Source organism: Lepus europaeus, chromosome 21, assembly GCF_033115175.1.
Source record: "Lepus europaeus isolate LE1 chromosome 21, mLepTim1.pri, whole genome shotgun sequence".
NCBI classification, from domain to species: Eukaryota; Metazoa; Chordata; class Mammalia; order Lagomorpha; family Leporidae; genus Lepus; species Lepus europaeus.
The window spans coordinates 28,414,034-28,438,371 of record NC_084847.1 but is presented as its reverse complement, the minus strand read 5'-3'; the positions used below and the strand labels follow the sequence as shown (position 1 = coordinate 28,438,371).

The 24,338-nt window shown below is 41.9% G+C and overlaps 1 protein-coding gene across 2 annotated transcripts in view; it reads right to left on the bottom strand.

Moving 5' to 3' along the window:
• Window positions 1-2,132: 2,132 nt before the first annotated feature.
• The window catches only part of VKORC1L1 (vitamin K epoxide reductase complex subunit 1 like 1), a 78,450-nt gene continuing 56,244 nt past the window's right edge, over window positions 2,133-24,338 (bottom strand). The window contains exons 2-3 of one of the 2 annotated variants that reach the window (XM_062180966.1): window positions 9,813-9,922; window positions 2,133-4,596 (exon numbers count right to left, since the gene is read on the bottom strand). In XM_062180966.1, the coding sequence (XP_062036950.1) occupies window positions 4,370-4,596; window positions 9,813-9,922 (337 nt within the window). In that variant the 3' untranslated portion in view covers window positions 2,133-4,369. The remainder of the gene's footprint in view (window positions 4,597-9,812; window positions 9,923-24,338) is intronic. The other variant, XM_062180967.1, reaches the window with a different exon arrangement.

Here is a 24,338-nt window from a genome sequence, read left to right as displayed (position 1 = left end):
GGGCAAGGTCTGTTTTGGAGGTCGTAAGGTTCTAGCATAGAACACATTTGTTTTAGTCAGTGAAGGATGGCTAAAACATATTTCAAATGCACTCATCTCTAGCAGATGCCATCTTTTTCTTCTTTTTTAAAGATTTATTTACTTCAAACTCAGAGACACAGAGAGGGACAGAGAGCGAGCTTCCATTTGCTGGTTCATTCCCCAGATGGTGGCAACAACCAGCGTTGAGTCAGGCTGAAGCCAGGAGCTTCTTCCTGGTCTCCCACATGGGTGCAGGGGCCCAAACACTTGAGCCATCTTCCACTGCTTTCCCAGGCGCATTAGCAGAGAGCTGGACTGGAGGTGGAGCAGCTGGGACTTGAACTGGCACCCACATGGGAGGTTGGCATCACAGATGGTGGCTTAATCAGCACCAGCCCCAGGTGGCATCATCTTAGAATTTTCAAGGTAAGCTAAAGTAAAGCTGTGGAGAACATCTGACTAGTATGTTTCCTATGTTTACAGAACTGTCAGCCATACACCTTTTGTAACATCCGTTGTTGACAGCCACACAGATGGTAAGCCACAGGACCTCTAAGAACTAGAATCTCTCAAGGACTCTGTGCCTTCCTTACACGGACATCCTAAGAGGAAAGTCGGTGGCTCTGTAGAAACAAGGTCACAGTCGCAACTTCCAGAATACTTTATAAGGCTTTATGAGGCTTCTATTTAGCTTCCTTTTTGAAGTGCAGTACTACAGTGTAAGAACAATGGCAGCACAACTTCCACAGGTAACTTCTACATTTATTTTATACCAAAAAAGTTATGTGCAACAAATAAACATTCTTACATATTTACATTTGTTTTTATTTACCAGTTAGCAAAATGGTGCCCTAAACCTCTGATAAAGAACATTTCTATCTCCGTTAAAGGGGAAATCTGCCCAGTGAACTCCGTTTTAAATGAATGTTTACTCAGGCGCTCAAAGCACTAGTAATAAATATTTCTGATGGAACATACTATACAGATCATACACCTAATATTTACGCCATGCTTAATACAGTTTTATAACAAAACATTTCACCTTTTATGGGCTAATTTGTTGAAAAAAATGTTTAACCATGTAGCCTGGACTCCCACCCCCGCCCCTTGTGTTTCACTGAAGGGTAGTTCTCACAAACTAGGAATCATAACTGCTGCCTAAAATCTCTCTCCAAGACGTGCTTGTGTGCTGCAGGACAGTTCATGAGGACAGAGGCGGCCTGTCGGGTCCATCTCCCCAGAGAGGCTACTAAAAATGAGAGTGGGTTTCTTTGTTGGCATTTGTCTAGACAAGATTTCCGGATGATACTCACTGGTTGTCAAGCAGTGTTGCTGATCTAAGTTATGAAGTAATTGCTAAGACAGCTTTGCACTTTGGCAGTCTTTGTTTGAAAAGGCATAAATGAAGAACAAAAGCCAACAAAGAATTTTTAATTTTATTGTAGCCTTGGTCCTGGATCTTATCAAGTAGGTCCAAAGATCCCTCGTACCACATGACAAATCATCTTTGCTTCTGTATGAAAATAGTCAGTGCTTTCAACATTCTTGAAAAGTAATGAATTTAAGGAGGGGATACATATATAAAGTAATTCCTGGCACACAGCTAATTAAACCTGAGTTATTTCACCAGAAGTTTTACCCTCACTGACAGCAGCTAGCTGCAATGAAAAACCAAATGAAATCCTCCAAACCACCCAGATTCCCTAGGATTTATCCTTTAACCATACTTCCCCCTTCAAATATTTATAACTGTTAATAGAGGCTTCCTCTGTTATAAATCACTCCAGACACATGAAGTGGGAATTCCTGCTGTAAGCGATTCTTTCCCTAGCCTGCCCGTCAGCCCTGGTGGCCAGCAATGCCACACTGTTTATACGTATTCAGTCTGGAATTATAGCAATCTTCAAACTTTATCACATGGCATTTCCTCCCCCTTGTGGGTGGAGAAGAATGTGGGGGGGGGTACAGTTTTCCAGGGCATAAAATACCAAATAACACCCCACAGGTCCTGTCACTTACTAAGACACCGGCATCACACTCCTGCCATTTCAGGCAGCACGTGTTCATCTCGCAGTGAGAAAAAGGGCGTTGATTCTACTGCATCATAGGAATGTGGCTTTTTTTTTTTATTTATTTATTTTCATACAACTGAAACAGTGGTTTTCCCAAGGCTTATGAAAGCAAAGGAAAAACTTGAAGGGTCTGGCTGAATGACTTTCCATGTTTTCTCATTCGAGAGTTGAAGACATTTTCAAGACTGTAACCTCAAGACAAGCTTTAACTATACTCTGCTGACTGACACAAAATGTGATGAAAACCTTTTGAGACTGGGACAGGAGGAACTTGTTTAGCACAAGCGGTGTTATAAACACCACAGAAGTCTTCACGGGGAAGCCATTTCCACTCTATTGTGAACTGCCTCGGGAGAACGAGACACACCGGCACAGATGACCTCACTGCACAGTTCTCAACTCGGAGGACTGACTTCTCCATAGGAACCGACGTTCAGTCAGTGCTTCCTAGAATTCTGTAACCACTTGACAATACAACAACACATACATAATAAAACAGGCACTGAGATATTCACATTCATGGGAAAACATAAGCCTCGATGAAATCTGAGTTAAGCTATCTTTTAACGAACTGGTTAAAACCGGTTAAAAGTTCATTACAATTCAGATTTGATACCTGCCTTGGGCCAGAAGGGCTACACTGCATCAGTGAAGACAGCTGTAACCGCTGACTAGTTGCTGACTCTGTACACACTTTACTTTTCAGAGCGGGGCCTGTCCCCTCCCTTTGCTAAGAAGGCAAGTAGAACACTCAAAACTCACCAATCTAATTGCCTATTTTTAGCAGAACAATTAATTGAATTGGAAGCAAAAACACTGCTACTACTTCTCAATCTAAAGAATAAAATGATCATTCAGAACCTTTTTGCAGAACACAGGTTTTCCACTTGACAGAGAGGAGGGAGGGATACTTCTGCCCGGGTTCACACACAAAATATTTGGTTTGAGATTTTAAGACAGAAGGCACTTTTAACACTCTGGCAAAACATGTTAACCATAGAAACGTACTGTCACAATTTCATTTGGGTTTATTCAGATCACTTTAAGAAATTCTGCTTCCTGCATCTGTGTAGTTAATAGAGCAGTGATGACTTTACTGTATTTTGCTCCTAGATATTTCTACCTATAGTACTTCTCCCGATTAAGTAAACTGAGCAGTGTGTCAGCCCTAAAGTTCACGGATCCAATGTCCGACTCTGAAACAATTAAACCAGATATCCAATTAGTGCAGAAAGAAACAATGAACACCGTGGAAAGACCGAAGGGCAATCCTCCTTGAGCACTGGGGCTTACACTGGTTATTTCCAAGTTCTAATACTGTTTAGTTGACTGGCACCAATATTAAGGAAAATCATCTGTGAAAATTCAACTACGGTCAAGAGGCTTTACCTGAAAATGCCATATTAATATTTCCAGTTTTTCTCCAAAGAAATATACCCATTTCCCAAATCATTAGTGTTCCGAAGGCCTTGGACTTGAAGGTCTGGTCACACAGCTCCTTCTGTAAGGTTATAATTCATCCAGTTCTACGCCTAAACACAGAATTGACTTGAATGTACAAATTCAGTTTCTTCCTTTCAGAGGATGGAGATGAAAGGGAACCAACCACCCTAATATTTTTGCTGTCAGTGTTGCACCCATGGCTGTCAGTGTTTTTCACAAGATGCTCTGTAGGGACTTCCTACTTTCACTATTTCATCAGTCAACATTGAGCTGCATTCTTCATTGCTACACTTCAACTAAACCGTACAGTAAGTTCTGCAGGGATGGATCCAATGTTTCTACCTTTATTTACAAATATCACAAAAATGGATTCTAGTTGAATCTACATGTTTAAATCCATCAGCTAAAAACATATTACATATTGTAAACATGGCAATATTTAATACAGCATCTATTCTAAAATAGTTTCATGTCATGATCACATTTGTTATACCTGAAATTGAATTTATACACATTAGAGAATTACTAGCAATGGTTTCTCACTTTACAGTTGAGGGACTGGGGCTAGGGCTACATTTTATTATTTGAGAAACATCTTCAAAGTAAAGTTAAAGCTTGTCTTTGATTGGCTTGGCGATCCTTCTTTTTTTTGTATCCACATTTAAAATGAAGATTGACACAGAAAATAGCTAGGGCCCCTTCTAATGTATAGGATTTTAAAAAATCAGTTTAAGATTCTCAGGGAAGTGTCTGTTGTGAAGAATTAAAAAAAAATGCTGCCAAATAAACTTAATGGAAAAAGGGACTTCAGACAGTCAGGAGTTCATCAGGTGTCAGTCCTGCTTGGGCTGCAGCTGCCGCTTCCAGGCCTCGTTCAAGTAAACCAGTCGTTTGTAGTTGATGATAAGAAGAATGAAGTTCAGCGCGTACGTGGTGACGCAGATGATGCAGAACTCCTTCAGCACAAAGTACAGAATGTAGGCCAGGTACAAGGACCCCACGGCAGACACGATGGAGGATGTCATGAGGATCAAAGCCGCCACGGCGCTTGCTGTGAGGCCTGCAAGACAGAGACACCTGGCTCAATCAGGCCTTGACGCTGAGACAGCGGCTGAGTTAAAAGATAACATTTCATGGCCAGCTGTAGTGTGTGAATCCTCGTCTGACTGCAAAACTCTGAAAGCTGAGAACAAAAACTACCGGTCTGTTGTTAGACTATGCAGGTTGACTATGCAGACAGGATACCAGTGTTATGGCTGCAATGTTGGGATTTATTCATATTTCAGATGAAATATTATTTCATAAACCAGCCATAGCTAAGGATATGCACACCAAGAAAAAAATGCAGTTTCACAATCACATTAAGCAATAAAGCTGACTGAGAAGATCAACAGCCCCAACTCTCCTAATGAATAAAGAGCATGGAGACAAAACCATTCCTTCCAAGCTGTACACATCTGGGGAGAGCCCACCCTGGCCTTGTTACTACAGACTCCCTCTCTGGAAAGGAAAATGTGTTTTTCCATCTTTAGATCAAATTGGTCGAAAATGCTTCATGGAAGAAGACTGGTACTACTCTAGAAGGAAAAAAAATCTTGATAAACCTTTCAGAAGGGGCTCACCCTAGAGGACAGGAAACCACCTGTGGCCAGTTGGCCACCTGTAGGTCAACCTTGATCAAGAAAAAAGGCAGTCATGTGAGCTATGCCAGGGCGTCCAAGACCAAAAAAAAAAAGTGCCCAAATTCTTGACTCTACCTTCACATGCACTCTTGTGATTTCCTGTGGCCAACGACACGTGAACAGTGCGTTTCTTTTCAAGGGCAGAGAAGATGGAAGAACATACTAAACCACCCTCCCACCCAGTGGGCTAATGCAGAGCAGCACAAAATAAGAATAGGTGGGGGTTGGTGCTGTGGCGTAATGGGTAAAGCCGCTTCCTGTAGTGCTGGCATCCCATTTGGGCACCTGTTTGAGTCCCGGCTGCTCCTCTTCCAATCCAGCTCTCTGCTATGGCCTGGAAAGGCAGCAGAAGATGGCTCAAGTCCTTGGGCCCCTGCCCCCACGTGGGAGACTTGAAAGAGACTCCTGGCTCCTAGCTTCAGATCGGCACAGTTCTGGCCGTTGCGGCCAATTGGGGAGTAAACCAACGGATGGAAGACCCCTCTCTCTCTCTTTCTCTCCTCTCTATGTGTAACTCTGACTTTCAAATAAATAAATAAATCTTTTAAAAAAAAACGGAAGAAGCTCCTGGCTTCTGATCAGCCCAGCTCCAGCCATTGTGGCCATTTGGGGAGTGAATCAGCAGATGGAAGATCTCTCTCTCTCTGCCTCTCTGTAATTCTGCCTTTCAAATAAATCAATAACTCTTAAACATGGTTAAAGAAGTCAATGAAGAAGCTAAAACTGTGGGATCTGTTGGCAAAAAGAAAGGGAAAGGTGCCTTGGAGCTGTGGCATAGCCACAGAGACTTGACTTGTCCACAGGACTATTCACAACTAGATAATGTGTCAATAAGGTTCTTCAAGAGAAATGTGCTGTTCAATTACTTTGTCAGGGACTGACATTTCTGGCCAGACACCTGCTTCTGTCAATAAAGTTTGCCGAAACCAGCCATGCTCATTTATATAAGGTCTGTGGCTGTTTTTACACCAGAAAGGCCGAGTCAAGTAGCTGTGGCAGTCACCACAGCCTGAACTATTCTGGCCTCCTACTGAAAACGTTTGCTAATTTCATCCATGCTAAACACTTAAAACTTAAAAAACTAATGCCTTCACCTTAATTTTACCTGATAAAGTTACTCACTTTCCCCACATCTTTCTTTCCTCAACTCTTAAACTGGGATAATAATCATGCCTTCCTCTGAAGACTGTTGTGAGAATTAAATGAACTAATACAAAGCACAATTCAATGAGCTAGTGTACAGCCTGGGGAACACCCCTATCAATGCCAGCTATTAGTTAAATGTTCTCATAACTAGGTACCTGTAGCTTGGGGACATTTTCCCAGTGGAATTTAAAATGTACCATAAATAAATGACAGTACATTCACGCAATGGTGTATTTTTCATCTTGTAATAAAGAATGAAGACACTCAATGCACTGATATGGGAAGACCACCAAGACAGATCAGTAAAGCACAAAAAAGACCAAAAATGCAAGCTGTAGAACGTTTGGGTAGCATCTGCCTTTTATATTTAAAAAGGGAGGAAAATTAAGATCTTTATATTTGTATTTTCTTGTACATGCACAAGGAAATTAGAACAAGCTTCCAGTCAGAGACAGAGGGCAAAGAATACCAAGAAAAGGGGGCAGAAGTCGGACAAACCTGTTACTGGATAGTGGTTCACCTTCTTTAAAAAAAAATTTTTTTTTTTTTGACAGGCAAAGTGGATAGTGAGAGAGAGACAGAGAGAAAGGTCTTCCTTTTTGCCTCTGGTTCACCCTCCAATGGCCGCTGCAGCCAGCGCATCGCGCTGATCCGAAGCCAGGAGCCAGGTGCTTCTCCTGGTCTCCCATGCGGGTGCAGGGCCCGAGGACTTGGGCCATCCCCCACTGCCTTCCCGGGCCATAGTAGAGAGCTGGCCTGGAAGAGGGGCAACCGGGATAGAATCCGGCGCCCCAACCAGGACTAGAACCCGGTGTACCGGCGCCGCAAGGCGGAGGATTAGCCTGTTAAGCCACGGCGCTGGCCCACCTTCTTAAATTTTTGAACTGGGTGAATGCATTTCTATGGAAAAATTAAATTCAAAATGCTATCTCAAACAGCTTAGAAGGGAGTGAAGATAATGTGCTTTGGAACACAGTATTGGATGAGTTAAAATGTGTCTCCAATAACAAAGACGTTGACATAAAAGCATGTGAAGGGTCTAAAACAAAACTTCAGAAAATGTGACGGGAAGAAATACATAGGATACAAAATATGTATATCATGAAATTAACAAATTAACAGTATAAATAGAAAGGATGTTTCAGCTACTAGCTACAAAACTTAATACAGCCATAGGTTTTTTCAGGCTCTTTTCTAGTAAGGGAAAATGAACTACTGCCTTGCATGTGAGCTTATACTTTATAGGCTTGTTTAGAAAGATAAGAAAACAAATATATGGAACAAAAAAATGACACTGCTCCCCCAGCCAAGACCCTTTTCCATGCATTTATGCACATATATACAAAAATATTCTTTTCAGGATATACACATAGACCTACGCTTTCCTTTAATGGTTATACAATATTCTCTAATTTTAATATACCCTAATTTACCCAGCCATTACCCACTGCTAGGCTCTTTCCAATTTCTTGCTATTTTAAACAGTGCTACTCTGAATACCCTTGTGTGCGCATCTCTGCAGGATGACTACGTAGACAGAGAACTGGCCAAATCTGATAGGACCATCCAGAAAAAAAAATTAGATTCACAATTTGCCTCGTAGCAAAACAACTTCAGACAGAAAAGTTAAATATGTGTTTTTAATGAATCAAATCACAGAAGAGCTGACTGATAATAGAATATAATAATGAACATTGAATTGTAAAGGCAAAAACAGATTTAACCCAAAAAGTATAAAACCTTATAAAAATTCACAAAACTAAAAAAAAAAAAAAAAGAATGGGGGAAATATCTCTAACAAATATGAAAAAGGGCCACTAGCCAGATCAGAATAAATAAGGGCAATAAAAAGGAAATGAAAATACAGTAAAATCAAAAGAATGGCTACTAATATGTATGCATTAGAAATTTCACAGAAAGTACTTTAAAAATGGACTGATGAAGCTTCAGGAAAAACAAACTGGGAGGTCAGGTGGGAAAATAATATGGTAATACCTATTAAAACCCATATATATATGATTATATATATATATATATATATATATATATATATATACACGATTTTGTCTCATAATCCCATGACTGGAAATTTATTTTGTGGAAATAATTAAAAGAAGAAAGTGTATGTGGGGGGTGGGGGGCGGATCATAAAGTCGATCACTGCAGTGTTACTTGGAACGTAAGAAACATGCAGCCAAGGCGGGTGTTTGCCGCGGTTAAGTCACTGCTGGGAAAGCCTGTTGTCATATCCAAGTGCGAATTCCAGGCTCCTGGCTTTGGCCCCATCCAGCCTTGTCTGCTGAGAGCATTTGGAGAGTAAACCAGTAGATGGAAGATCTCTCTCTCAAATAAAAATCAGGGCTTTTTTTAAAATGTGAAACTTGGGGTGGTAGTTTGGTGCCTCAGTTAGGTTACTGGTTGGGATGTCTGCTTCCAATATCAGAATGCCTGATGGAAGCCCTGGTTCCTCCACTTCTGATCCAGCTTCCTACTAATGTGCACCCTGGGAGGCAGCAGGTGATGGCTCCGGTACCTGAGTCTCTGCCACCCTCATGGGAGACCCAATTGGAATTCTAGGCTCCTGGCTTTCACCTGGCCCAGTTCTGGCTGTTGCTGTCATTTAGGGCGTGAGCAGTTTATGGAAGGTCCTGTGTGTCTGTTTCTCTGCCCTTTAATTAAATAAAAATAATAATTTTAAAAAGCAGAAGACAATGGAAATAGTGAATATATAAAGGTGATAGAATTATGAATATATTTTACTGTTAATGTTTTCTCAATACATGATACTTTTACATAGCCTTGGAATCTATAAAATAATGAGGAAAGAGCTTACAGTGAAGACAGAAGTGATAATTTCCTTGAGTGACTTTTTTTTTTTTTGACAGGCAGAGTGGACAGTGAGAGAGAGACAGAGAGAAAGGTCTTCCTTTTGCCATTGGTTCATCCTCCAATGGCTGGCTGCTGCGGCCGGCGTGCTGAACCGAAGGCAGGAGCCAGGTGGTTCTCCTGGTCTCCCATGGGGTGCAGGGCCCAAGCACTTGGGCCATCCTCCACTGCACTCCCGGGTCACAGCAGAGAGCTGGACTGGAAGAGGGGCAACCGGGACAGAATCTGGCACCCCGACCGGGACTAGAACCCGGTGTGCCAGCGCCGCTAGGCAGAGGATTAGCCTATTGAGCCGCGGCACCGGCCTAAGTGACTTTTTTCTGTATATCATGAGATGCTCCTACTATTCATAATTAGACACCAACTGATACCAAGTTCAACATCAGCATCATAAAAATCTCAGTGAATCAAGTTTTCACAACACACACATGTGCTACAAACTAGTGGTTCTATCATTAACATAAGTGTTTATTTAATATAAAGACACACTTTAGGGCAAAGACACAAAGTACTAAATGGAATATAACAAACTTAGTTTTTGTATTGCTGTATAAATACTTACCAAGTAATAACTGTAGTATATAAAATATAAGTCCAAAGACACTGTTTGGCTGGTTTAATACACCATCTTTTCCAAAAATGGAACCCAAAAGACCAAATCCTCGACCCCATCTGTAAAATAAGGAAAACCAGTAACCCTACATTTGAGTTTCCCTATTTTTAAAAATGTAAAATTATTTGAGAATGTTATCCAATTTCTAAGATCAACTAAGTTGACAAATGTCTTAAATGTCCTTTTACTGAGGTCGCTAGATTTCTATGATCTAAAATGAACATGTTTTAAATTGCCAATATATCTATGTATATGTCTTTAAGTGACCAATTTCTACATATTCTCTTCTACAAAAAGTAGGATAAAATATTCTTTATCTGATGGCAGTAGTATTTGCAGGAGGAGGGTCTCCCTCAATTTAAGCCACAGTGTCTTAGCAGTAGCACTACTAACATTTTGGGCTGGACAATTCTTTGTGGCAGGGGCTGCTCTGTACATTCCAAGGGGCATGGCAGTGTCCCTGGCCTCTACCACCCCCTCCCCCCCCAGATGCTAGGAGCACTCCTTCACCCTCAGTCTTCAGCCATTGCCAAATACCCCTGGAGGGGCAAACTGTCCCCTGTGAAAGCCACTGATGTAAGCTGCCCTGTATTTTCAAAGTAGTAGACTGGGAAGTTGTTTCCTGACAGATTTCACCAGGCTATGTTTAGGAAGCATATCCTGGGAACAACTTGAGGAGATTTTTAAAAAGTTCATGAAAAAATAAATTAAAATAATATTCAAATTACAGGCTTTTCCTAGAATCATATATGAAAAGTAAAAAAAAAAAAAAACTATTACATATATGCCATCAGTTTTTATTTATGGTTAACTTCAAATTTCGCATGAGTTAAGATTTTGAGATTTCTATTTTCCTATTTAAAAAAGGACTATTCTAATTTAAGAAAACTTGATACAAATATCAAATTAATATTCACTTTGGATAAAAACCTTTGGAGATGACTTTCATTCTGAATGAGAGTGCTTTTTAAAAAGGAAACAATGGTGTTAAGTCAACAGAAAAGCACTCTAATAAACCTAAATTTTAGTTCTGAAGACAAACTGCTTGAAAACAATTTAAAAAATGATTTTTATTAGCCACACTAGTTTAATAGTACTCAGTGCCCAAGACGGAAACCTTTTCATAATGGTGGCATTGAGAGAGAATAACCCCAATTTTACAAGCAAGTGAGGGCTGGAAAGACATTTATCGTTCAAAGCTACACATTTCAAACACAAAACCTTCATTATAATCATTTATTCTTTCACTCACGAAATACTTATTGAGCATGTACTAGGTGCAGACACTGCTAGGTTGCTGGGGATCCAGGAGTGAACAAGCCAGGCAGCTTTAATTTAGGGAAGAGAAGTAATATACAGGTTGAAAAACAAAAATGGGCAAGCCTATTCACAGAGACAGGAAAACCAGAGGAGGGACAGCACTTAGCAGTGCAGTCACCTGAGGGTCTTGTTAAAAGGCAGGTGTTCCTTCAGCGGGTCTGTGATGGGGCCCAAGATGGCATTTCAAAAAACAAAACAAAACAAAAAAACAAAAACCACACCACACACACACAAACAAAAGAAAAGGCAAACTGCTCTAGGTGATGCTGATGCTCTGGCCTGAGGACCGCACTGTTGGCCCCATCGCTCTAGATAGAGAAGCAGCAGAAAAAGCTACCCTAGCTAGATGCTGAGGGAAGGTCTTTTTCAGGAACTAGACTCAAATGCAAAATGGGAAGGAGCCATTCTTAGGAGACACGGTCTGTACAAAGGCTAGGAGTGTGAAAAACAAGGCCACCAAGGTCACATACGATGATCAGGGAGATTAACAGGAGAAGCAGACAGGAGTCCAATCATTTAAGATAATGTAGGGCCCTGTTTTTAGGCCATGATAAAGGCTTTGTATCTTATTCTAGTTGCAAAAAAAGACATTCATGAGGTATGCCTATTTAAGGTGACTACTGGCTCTTGTGTAAGGACCAAACTGCAGAGGGCAAGAGAACAGAGAGACAAACTATATGCAATCCAACTTCTTCTTATCTGAAGTACGAATTCAAATTTAAATCAGCTGCCTTTGGCAATGGAAGTAATTGGGCATATTGCCAAAGTTATCAAGAGTATACTGAATTTTTATACATTCAAAGCATTGATCTAAGCCTGATTATTCACATGGGATCATATGGGTATTTTCCTTGAAAACAATGCAGTAATCCAGAGTGAATACATTATTTTATCAAAGGAATAAATGCATAAGATCTCAAAAGAATACCAAAAGCCTTACAGAACAAAACAGAGACTACCCTATTCCTATCACCCTCATACTCAATTCTGATTTTCAGAAGCAGAAGTCTTTTCCTGATTTTCGCTCCTTTTTGCCTCCACATTTATAAATAATATGCTCACAATGCTATTTCTTGATTTATCAATTCTAAATATTACCATTTGACTTTTTAATATGGTAGGGCAGAATACTGCTGGTTCAATTTGTGCACATACACCAAGTTAACACAACAGCATCTCCAAGTGCCATCACCCTGCTTCAGTAATTGTGCCTTGCCAGTACTGTGGCATAGAGGGTAAAGCACATGGGTGCTGGTTCGAGTCCCAGCTGCTCCACTTCCAATCCAGCTCTCTGCTGTAACATGGGAAAGCAGTAGAAGATGGTCAAGTCCTTGGATCCTTGCACCTACTTGAGACCTGGAAGAGGCTCCTGGTTCCTGACTCTGGATCAGCACAACTCCAGCCTTTGTGGCCAATTGGGGAGTGAACCAGCAGATGGAAGACCTCTCTCTCTCTCTCTCTGCCTCTCCTTCTCTCTGTGTGTAACCCTGACTTTCAAATAAATAAATAAATCTTAAAAAAAAAAAAATGTACCTTTCCTGTTTCATCTCCACCTCTACTCACCACACAATGGTTAGTATTAGTTCTTTTTTCTTGAAGGCAAATAAATATATAATTTATTTGTTATTTGTTATTTCTGGGGCTGGCATTGTGGTATAGTGGGTTAAATTATTTGTTAAATATATTCACATTGCTGTGAAACAATCTGCAGAATTTTTTCTTTTCTTTTTTTTTTTTTTAGATTTATTTTTATTTATTTGAGTTACAGAGACAGGTAAAGCCAGAGAGAGAGAGAGAGAGAGAGAGAGAGAGAAAGGTCTTCCATCCGGGGGCCACTCCCCAAATGATTCGCAACAGCCAGAGCTGAGCCAATCCGAAGTCAGGAGCTAGAAGCCTCCTCCCAGACCTCCACGTGGGTGCAGGAGCCAAGGGCCTGGGCCATCCTCCACTGCCCTCCCAGTTCACAGCAGAGAGCTGGATCAGAAATGGAGCAGCCGGGAATCGAACCAGTGCCCACATGGGATGCTGGTGTTGCAGGCCGGCACCCTAACCCACTGCACCACAGCACCAGCCCCCAGAATTTTTTCATCTTGCAAAACTTAGACTCTGTAACCATAAAAGAACAATTGTTTTCCCACCCCATTCCTCCAGCCTCTGGTAACTATCATTCTATTTTCTGTCTCTATGAATTTGATACCTCAGATAAGCAGAATCATATAGCATTTGTTTTTCTATGACTGGTGTATTTCATTTAGCATGGACAGCATCCTCAAGGTTCATCCCTGCTGTAGCATGTGACAAGACTTGACTGTTTAAAGGCTGAATAAAATCTTACCATACATATATTTTACATTTTGTTTATGCATTAATTCATAAATAGGTATCTGGGCTGCTTTCATCTCTTAGTACATGGAACTTTTCTGATGTGTGTGTGTGTGTGTATTTTTCTGTTGTACCAACGAATTAAAATTGCTCATAATCTTTCAATCATTCCTCTGATAGGAAAAAGACCCCTGCTAGGAAAATTTCAGGTAAAACTAACTCGATGTGAAGGCAAATCAAGAGAGATGAGGTTCACAAGACAACAGCTGGAACATTCCCTACCATTTTGTTAACAGTGTGGTTTGTGGGAGTGAGGTAGCCCTGGACAAGATGAAAAATAACCCATATTTCCTTCATACTAAGCTCATCCTCAATTTAGAATAAGGGGAAAAAACCTACCTGTATAAATATGTATACTGGTCCCAATGGTAAATTAAACAACAGTGGACATTAGAAACATAGAAGTTAATGCTTGAGTTTGTAAAATCTTTGCCAAAGTTCCTTTTAAGGAAATGACCAGCTTGTATCAAAAAAAGGTTTTTCTTCCAGGTTATGGCAGCATGTCAAATGAGACTTAAGATTATTTCAGCTGAAAGAGCCACTGTTCAAGTTATCTCAGGAACCCAAAAGAGCCACAAATACTAAAAAGGAAAACTGGATTTTGGAAAGTATAAAAAGGATGGGATAATACATTCATGGTATCTGACAATACTATATGTTCAATACATAGTTATAATTATGATAACTATGTATATAAAATTTTCTGCAAGGGGCTGGCATGTGGTATAATAGGTTAAGCCTCTGCACACAGCACTGACATCCCGTATGGGTGCTGGTCTGTATCCTGGCTGCTCCTCATCCAATCCAGCTCTCTGCTTATGGCCTACGAAAGCAGTGGAAGATGACCCAAGTGCTTGGGCCCCTGCACCCACACTGGAGACCCGGAAGAAGCTCCTGGCTTCGGATCAGCCCAGCTCCAGCCATTGTGGCCATTTTGGGAGGGAACCAGCGAATGGAAAACCTCTCTCTTTCTCTCCCTCCCTCTGTCTGTAACTCGGCCTCTCAGATAGATAAATAAATAAATAGATAAATAAATAAATAAATCTTAAAAAAAAATTTCTGCAAAGCTTAGTGAAAAACTTGTATATTCTTTTGGTAAGATACTTATGTGTGTGTGTGTGTGTATTTAGTTGCCATTATTCTCAATTCTATTAAGGTTATTGAATGACATCAATACAACATGAACTTGCACAGTCCACAAATAATTTTCTTCAAAATTCTTTATGCATAAACAAAATTTGTTAAAATTCTGTACCACTAAATAAAAGTATCTGAATGAAAGTTCACAATAATCTCATATGCAGCATTCAGAAAAATATAGCCCATACCACTGCCTGGTCTCGGGCTTTCTTGAAGCTGCCTAGAGAATGGTTCTTCCCAAACTGCATCTCCATAACCCAGCTGCCTCAGTCCTTCCTTATAGCCCCACCGATCAAGCTTCCTGAACAACCCCAAGATAATATCCTACATTTTCATATACTTACTTATGTCAAAGTTAATGTCTTTAAAACCTGCAGTTTTTAAAAATTATATATTTATTTTTCATTTTTTATCTGAAAGGCAGACACACACAAACAAGGAAATAGAGAGAGATCAATCTTTCATCTGCTGGTTCATTCTCTCCATGCCTGCAAAGCCAGGGCTGGGCAGGCTGAAGCCAGGAGCCCAGAACTTTTTTTTTTGACAGGCAGAGTGGACAGTGAGAGAGAGAGAGACAGAGAGAAAGGTCTTCCTTTACCGTTGGTTCACCCTCCAATGGCTGCCGCGGCCGGCACATCGCGCTGATCTGAAGCCAGGAGCCAGGTGCTTCTCCTGGTCTCCCATGGGGTGCAGGGCCCAAGGACTTGGGCCATCCTCCACTGCACTCCTGGGCCATAGGAGAGAGCTGGCCTGGAAGAGGGACACCCAGGACAGAATCCGGTGCCCCGACCGGGACTAGAACCCGGTGTGCCAGCGCCACAGGCGGAGGATTAGCCTATTGAGCCGCGGCACCGGCCAGGAGCCCAGAACTTCTATCGTGGTCTACAGGTAGCAGGGACCTTTGTATAATCAAGTCAACACCTGCTGCCTCCCAGGGTACTCAAGAGCAGGAAGCTGGATTGGGATTAGAGGCCAGACTAGAGCCAGGCACTCTAGATATGGGAGGTAGGCATCTCAGCTATTAAGCCCAACACCCACACCTCTGCCAGTATTTCTAGTAGGATTATTGCTATTTCCCTTCATTAGCTAGTTACAAGGTTACATGCGTTTTGTGTGATCTACTTATCCCTGTCCCATAAGTGGCAGGTGTGTGTACACCTACATACATGTGTGTGTATACATACATATGTGTGTGTGTGTGTGTGTTATAACAACTTTTGGGGACAGTGCTGTAGTGCAGGAGGTTAAGCTGCCACCTGTGACACAGGCATCCCATGAGTGCAGGTTCAAGGCCGTGCTGCTTTACTTCTGGCCCAGCTCCCTACTAATGCACCTGGGAAAGCAGTGAAAGATGGCCCGAGTACTTGGGCCTCTGCCACCCGTGTAGGAGGCCCAGATGAAGTTCCAGGCTCCTGGCTTCGGCCTGGCCCAGCCCTGGCTGTTGCAGCCATTTGGGGAATGAACCAGCAGATAGAAGCTTTCTCTCTGTCTCTCCATCTATGTCACCCTGCCTTTCAAATAAATAAATAAATAAATATTTTTAAAAACTTTTTATTGAAGCAGTTTATAAATGAAAAAGTACACACAAGTGTGCAAAACTCAGTGAATTTCCATGAGCTGAATATGCTTGTGCACCAGAACCCAAGTCACGAAATAGAGCAGTCAGCACCCTGGACGCTCCCTTGTAGTCACTTCTCCTCCAGGACAACACTATTCTGATGTCTTATAAAACAGAACTATCACATTCAACATCATTCTATCTAATGTATTAAATATAAAATGCATAATAAAATATTTAAAAAACACATTTTAGGGCAACAACTTTGTAACCACCACCCAGAACAAGAAACAGAATTTTGCTTCCCCTTCCATGTGCCTCAACCTAATTAAACACTCAATTCCTGTTTTGTTTTGTTTTTAAGATTTATTTATTTATTTGAAAGAGTTACACAGAGAGAGGAGAGGCAGAGAGACAGAGAGAGAGAGAGAGGTTTTCCATCTGATGGTTCACTCCCCAGTTGGCTACAACTGCCGGAGCTGCGCCGATCCGAAGACAGGAGCCAGGAGTTTCTTCCCAGTCTCCCACGTGGGTGCAGGGGCCCAAGGACTTGGGCCATCTTCTACTGCCTTCCCAGGCCATAGTAGAGAGCTGGATTGGAAGTGGAGCAGCCGGGTCTTGAACCGGCGCCCATGTGGGATGCCGGCACTTCAGGCCAGGGCATTAACCCACTGTACCACAACACCTGCCTCTCATTTCCTGTTCTTAAAGATTACAACAAATGAGCATTTCTAGACACTACAGTTTAATCTTACTCTCACTCATTCACATTCCCTTTTACTTGATACAAGTATGTTGTTTACATCTCTTAAGCTAGCCCTAATATTTTAAAGGACACGGTCTAAAGAAACTGAGTGTTTCCAGAAATGTGCTATGCTGCCCATAACAGAAATATCTATAGTAAACTATTTCTTTTGTACATAAATTGCTTTTCCTGGAGCTAAAAATCTATATTTTACTTAGCTTTCTGTTAATATCATTGATATTCCAAAACCCTCTGAGCAGTATCTTGATATGAGCATTTCTAATATCAAGAAATCTATCGGTTGTAACTTTTTTCCCCCTGGAGACTCTCCCTGGAATCCTCAACCTCCCTGGCCTGCTATGGAGGACTTGATTTGGGTTGGCTGCTCTCTTACCCTGCTGCACAGCTACAGTCTAAAACTTCTAACTTCTTTCCTACACAGGATCTTTATTTATTTATTTATTTTTAATTTTTGACAGGCAGAGTGGACAGTGAGAGAGAGAGAGAGAGAGAGACAGAGAGAAAGGTCTTCCTTTGCCATTGGTTCACCCTCCAATGGCCGCCGCGGCCAGCGCGCTGCTGCCGGCACACCATGCTGATCCGAAGGCAAGAGCCAGGTGCTTCTCCTGGTCTCCCATGGGGTGCAGGGCCCAAGGACTTGGGCCATCCTCCACTGCACTCCCTGGCCCCAGCAGAGAGCTGGCCTGGAAGAGGGGCAACCGGGACAGAATCCGGCGCCCCGACCGGGACTAGAACCCGGTGTGCCAGCGCCGCTAGGCAGAGGATTAGCCTGTTTCCTCCTTTGTTTACTCCTCTGTCTTGGTGGAATAATCCTCCAAGAGACTCCTTAAGAAAATATATTTGGCTCAAGTACTTGGGTTCCTGCCACTCAGGTAGCAGTCCTGGCTTCAGACTGATCAGCTCTGGCCTTTGCAGGCATTTGGGATGCCAGCAGATGGAAGACATCTCCCCTTCATTCTACCTTTGAAATAAATAATAAGTGAATCTTACAACAGCAGCAAAAAATAAATAAATAAAAACAAACAACAACAACAAAAAAAACCCACACTCATGGGACAGGTTTTTAGCATGGTGGTCACGATGTCCATTAAGACATGCGTGTCCTGCAATAAAGTACTTCAGTTCGATACCTGCTCCAGCTCCAGACTTCAACTTCCTGCTTAATGCAGATCCTGGGAGATAGCAGGTGGCTGGCTGCTCAAGCAATTAGTCTCCTAAGTTCTATCTCTTTCCCCTTTCGCTTCATTTTCTAAATAAGCATGATACACTCTTCCAAGCCTTCAAGTGAATTCATTTATTAAACTTACTGTGTGGAATATTATGATGAAAACAACATTGAAAGAGCCTTTCAAAACTGGAGCAGGGAGGCCATAGAGAAGAAGGACTCACAGCAGCTGCCTGGGCATGTGAATTCTGGTTCCTTCTGACTACAGGTAACCAGAACATATCATTACACTGTGCCTAGAGACTAAAGATGCGTATCAAGAGATCACGGGACTCTTATTTTATGGCCATTTGTACTAAGTATATACATTCTTTTCTGTATCTTCTGTTGGTCATAGAGCCTCTGCCCTTCTTTAATTTCCAAAGAAGTTCTCCACAAAGGAACATTCACCTCTGTGCCGCCTGCTCACTTAAACTCCCACTTTTCCTTGCCATCTCCAGAACACTGATTCAGACCCATCTAAACTTTCTCAAGGCCCCAAATAAACACTTTGTTTTCAATTGCTACCATATATCTAATTTCTAAGTGTTCTTATTCTCTGGTTCTTTTACAAACAATATCTGGCTGTGTTTCAGGTTACCACTTTTTCTTAGATATAAGGAAAAAAAATCATTTAAGTTTACTTCTGACGCTGTTTTGTGAGTGTCTGTGGTGTTTGCCTATGTGTGTCTGTCTCTTGTATTGGAGACTTCTCAAATTTCTGGCCCAAGGACCCTTAACTATCTATTCATTTGTAAGATCGTGGCACTGGTCTCTGGAATGTTAATTTCAATGCTGGATAAAACAGAAAATGCCCATTATAGCTGCTCTCTTCCACTGATGACAGCTAAAACTTGAGTAACAAAAAGGAACTGAGAACTCTGAAAAGTAAAAATAGGTGGTGGATAGGGGAGGCAAGTCAAAACCTGAACAACCAGTACAGCGGAGTACTATAGGAGTGTTCTTCTTCCTTCTATTCAAAGATAACTTCTGGCTTTGAATCAAAGGTGGCCCAAGTTGCAGAATTGCCCAGTGGAGCAGTCAATCAAAAAAGTCTCCGTTCTGGGAGGGTCTAAGAGAAAGGAACTGATGTGAACTAGAGAACATAAAATGGTCACAGATTGAAACACAGTGAAAAAGTGTGGCATCTCTGCCTTTATACTGCATCTGTGTCCTTTGCCACCCTAACCTTTGGGTCAGACTGCATGTAGACATGTTAGTCATGAGGGGAATTTTGCTTGCAGCTTAAGGTTTCTGCAAATGGGCCCTTACATGCTCTCCTCGGAGGAGACAAGGAAGAAGCACAGAAATAATGATTGCTCTGTAATGGTTTTATAGGAGCTTGACCATATCCCCAGCTCTCAAGCCAACCAATCAAGAGCAGAGTTTTACAACCCTTTTCGAGCCCTTGCTGGTGCCCAGGTATCTGCAGTAATCCATCACCTCTCAGCCTTTCCCTCTCCCCTTTTCCTGCCACTTGTACTTAAAATTGGTCTATGACAAGGCATAGGGAAGATAGTTTCTTTAGGGTGCTAGCCCAACCATCCTTTTGGTTTACCAGTACTCCAAATAAAATTGTGTCCTTGCTCCAACACTTCATCCTCAGTTAATGTTTTTTTGTGCGGTGGGCAGATGAACTTGGACTCAGTAACAGTTTGTTTTCAGATTTATTTTCTTTCTCCCTTGGCCTTGCTTAAAGGTCAGTATGATACTGTGAAATATACACTTGGTCTGCGTCAAGTTTCTTGACGTAACTCCTAAAATCCTTGGAATCTCCAAAGTAATAAATGTCTTGCTGTAGCTAGTCAATCGACGGATTGGATGACAGCCCCAACCCTCAGCCTTCAGGGAATGGAGACAGGCCGAAAGTCAAGCTGATCACCAAAGGCCAATGATTTAATCAATGATGCCTGTAGAGGGGAGCCTCCATAAACATCCAAAAGGACATGGTTCAGAGAGCTTCCGTATAGCTGAACACAAGGAGGTTCCTGGAGGGTGATGAGCCCAGAGGGAATATGGACACTCAGTGCTCCTTCCCCCATCCAGTTCTTTATCCTATCCATCGCTTCAGTTTATCAGTATCCTTTGTGACAGCCTTTATAATAAACCAGTGAACCCAAGTATTTCCCTGAATTCTGTGAGCTGCCTGAGCAAATTAATTGAACCTGAGGAGGGGGAAGCGGGAACCCTGATTTACAGCCTGTGATGGGCCTCTGAAGTGGGGAGACTAAGCCCTCCACCCGTGGGCTTTCCAGCCAAACAGTGTCAGAACTGACTTGAATTAGAGGACATTCAGCTGATGTCCACTGCTGAAGGACTACTCTGACTTTCAAATAAATTTTAAAAAGAAAAAAACCAAACAATATCTGGAATTAAATATCCACTAGAAGACATCAATAGCAAACTAGTAACACCAAAGGGAATATTAATATCCTAAAGAACGCAGAGAGGAAAAAGACTTTATTTAAAAATACAGACTTAGGGTAGGGACTTGTAGGATAATATTAAAAGTTAACATTCATGTCACTGGGTTTCTGGAAGGAGACAAAGACAGACATGGTGTGTGTGAAAAATAATGACGGCCGGCGCCGCAGCTCACTAGGCTAATCCTCTGCCTGCGGCGCCGGCACACCGGGTGCTAGTCCCAGTTGGGGTGCTGGATTCTGTCCCGGTTGCTCCTCTTCCAGTCCAGCTCTCTGCTGTGGCCCGGGAGTGCAGTGGAGGATGGCCCAAGTGCTTGGGCCCTGCACCCGCATGGGAGACCAGGAGAAGCACCTGGCTCCTGGCTTCGGATTGGTGCAGTGCGCTGGCTGTGGCGGCCATTTGGGGGGTGAACCAATGGAAAAAGGAAGACCTTTCTCTCTCTCTCTCACTGTCCATAACTCTCTCTCTCTCTCTCTGTCTAACTCTGCCTGGCAAAAAAAGAAGAAAGCAAAGGGAAGGGAAGGGGAGGGAAGGGGAGGGAAGGGGAGGGGAGGGGAGGGGAGTAAAATAATGACTAAAAACTCCCCAATTTAGCTAAATATAAAAATTTGTAGATTCAAAAAACTTAGTGAATGTGCAGCTACTAAACTCAACACTATACCCAGACATCATAATCAAACTACTAAAAATTAAAGCTAAAGAAAATAGTTTTGAAAGCATCTAGAGAATAATGATACATTATATGGAAGAGAATAGTAACTCAAATGCCTACTAATTTCACATCAGAAACCATGAAGGCAAAAATCTTTAAAGTGTTGAAACAAAAAGAACTGTCAACTGAGAATTCTCCATCTGGCAAAAAATATCTTTCAGGAACCAAGGATAACTGAAGGCAATTTCAAGGGCAGGAAAACTAAGAGAATATATTATCAGGAGATCTGCACTAAAAGCAACATTAGTGAGGGGCTGGTGCTGGTGAGAGTCCCAGCTGCTTCACTTCCGATCCCGCTTTCTGCTGTGGCCTGGGAATGCAGTAGAAGATGGCCCAACTCCTTGGGCCTTACACCTGCATAGGAAGACCCAGAAGAAGCTCCTGGCTCCTGGCTTCAGATCATCTCAGCAATGGCCATTGTGGTCATTTGGTGAGTGAACCAGCAACCTCTCTTTCTGTAACTCTTTCAAATAAGAAAAATAATAAATCTTTAAAAAAAAAAAACAAAAAAACAAAACAAAAAAAACAAGGACTCCTGGCAGGCACACTATTTAAAAAAGAAAGAAACACTAGTTAAAGTTCTTCACAGTAAAGGAAATGATACCCGAGGGAAATATGGAACTTGAGAAGTGCAAAACAACAGAAATGGTAAAGAGACTATTTTGTCTCCTACATTCTTTAAAAATATGTAAGATTGTTCAGCCTTAAGAAAGGAGGGTGAGCAAGCATTCAGCCTAGTAGTTAGGACACTAGTCGAGATGCCCAATTCCCGTTAACTAACCAGCTGGGTTCGATGCCCTCTCCAGCTCCCGAATGCAGTTGTCTGTTGATGTGGACCTGGGAGGCAGTGATGATGGCTCAAGTAGCTGGGTTCCTACACTCACATGGGAGACCTGACTTGAGAGCCCAGCACCAGCCTGTTGTAAGGTGTTTGGGGATTGAGCCTGCACATGGGATCTCACTTTCCATTTCATTTTTTTTATCTGTTTGACAGATCTATTTCATTTTTTTTTTTATTTATTTATTTGACAGATAGTGAAAGAGAGAGACAGAGAAAAAGGTCTTCCTTCCGTTGGTTCACCCCCCAAATGGCCACTACGGCTGAAGCTATGCCGATCCGAAGCCAGGAGTCAGGTTCTTCCTCCTGGTCTCCCATGCGGGTACAGGGACCCAAGCACTTGGGCCATCCTCCACTGCCTTCCTGGGCCACAGCAGAGAGCTGGACTGGAAGAGGAGCAACCAGGACTAGAACCTGGCACCCATATGGTATACTGGCGCCGCAGGCAGAGGATTAACCAAGTGAGCCACGGCGCTGGCCCCCTCGTCTCTCTGCCTCTTGAATAACTTTAAAACAAAAAGAAGGCAATTCTGTCATCCATGACAACATGGAATGGAATTTAAGAACATCATGTTACGTGAAATAAGCCAGGCACAGAGAGACAAATACTGCATGTTCTCACTTATATGTGGGATCTGAAAACAAACATCAAATTCCTAGAAGCAGAGAGCAGAACGGTGGGGGCTGGGGAAGTCTCAGGAGGAATCAGGTTTGTTCTTGAGTTCTACTGTATACCATGGTGAATACAGTTAATGAGAGAACTGTATATTTCAAAACTGCTAAGAGTAAATTTCAAATGTTCTTACTACCAAAAAATATTTTCTTGTTTATCTTAGGTAATGTATATGTTGATTAGTTGGGGTGAATTAGTCCACATTATGTTCCTAAATCTTAACATCTGTCATTATCTCTTAAATACATACAATTATGAATTGTCAATTTATAATGAAATTTTAAAACCCTCATTCAAGGATTATCAAAAGATAAAAGATTTTTAAAAATCTAAGACTGTTGGAAGCAAATGTTATACCATTGTTGAGTGGAGTTTTCAATTTATGTAGGGATAAAGACACATGATAGCTATAACTTAATGGGGAGAATAACAGGATCTTTAAAGTTGTAAGAATTCCTGCATTGTGGTACAGATTAAGCCACTACCTGGGATGCCAGTTCAAGTCTCATTTGCTCCACTTCCAATCCTGCTGCCTGCTAATGAGCCTGGGGGTGCAGTGGAGGATGGCCTGAGTGCCTGGGCCCCTGCACCGCTGTGAGAGACCTGGATGGAATTCTCAGCTCCTGGATTCAGCTTGACCCACTCCACCCATTGAGGCCACTTGGGGAATGGACCAGCAGGGGGAGATCTCTTTCTTTCTCTGTGTCTCCCACTCTGTAATTCTGTTTTTCAAATAAATAATTAAATCTTTAAAAACAAATTCAGAGATAAAAATAATTAATTAAAATGAAATTTTAAAAATTTCAAATATCCAAAAGAAGGCATGAAATGGGGGTAAGAATGAGTAAAAAAGGTGAAGATGCAAATAGAAAAAATAAGTAAATAAAAAGGTAGACTAAAAGCGAAACATATCAACAACTACATTGAAAATAAATGGCCTGAACACATGAATTCAAAGACAGATGCTGTCAAACTGAACTTAAAAATAAAAAAGGCCCAAGTATATGCTGTCTTCAAGAAACTCATTTTAAATATAACGATGCAGCCAGTGCGGCGGCTCAATGAGCTAATCCTCCGCCTTGCGGCGCCTGCACACCGGGTTCTAGTCCCGGTCGGGGCGCCGGATTCTGTCCCGGTTGCCCCTCTTCCAGGCCAGCTCTCTGCTGTGGCCAGGGAGTGCAATGGAGGATGGCCCAGGTGCTTGGGCCCTGCACCCCATGGGAGACCAGGAGAAGCACCTGGCTCCTGCCATCGGATCAGCGTGGCGCGCAGCGGCCACTGGAGGGTGAACCAGTGGCAAAAGGAAGACCTTTCTCTCTGTCTCTCTCTCTCACTGACCACTCTGCCTGTCTAAAAAATAAATAAATAAATAAATATAATGATGCAATTAGGTTAAAACTAAAAAGATCAAAAAGAAGTACCATATAAATACTAATCAAAAGATAATTAAATGATAAA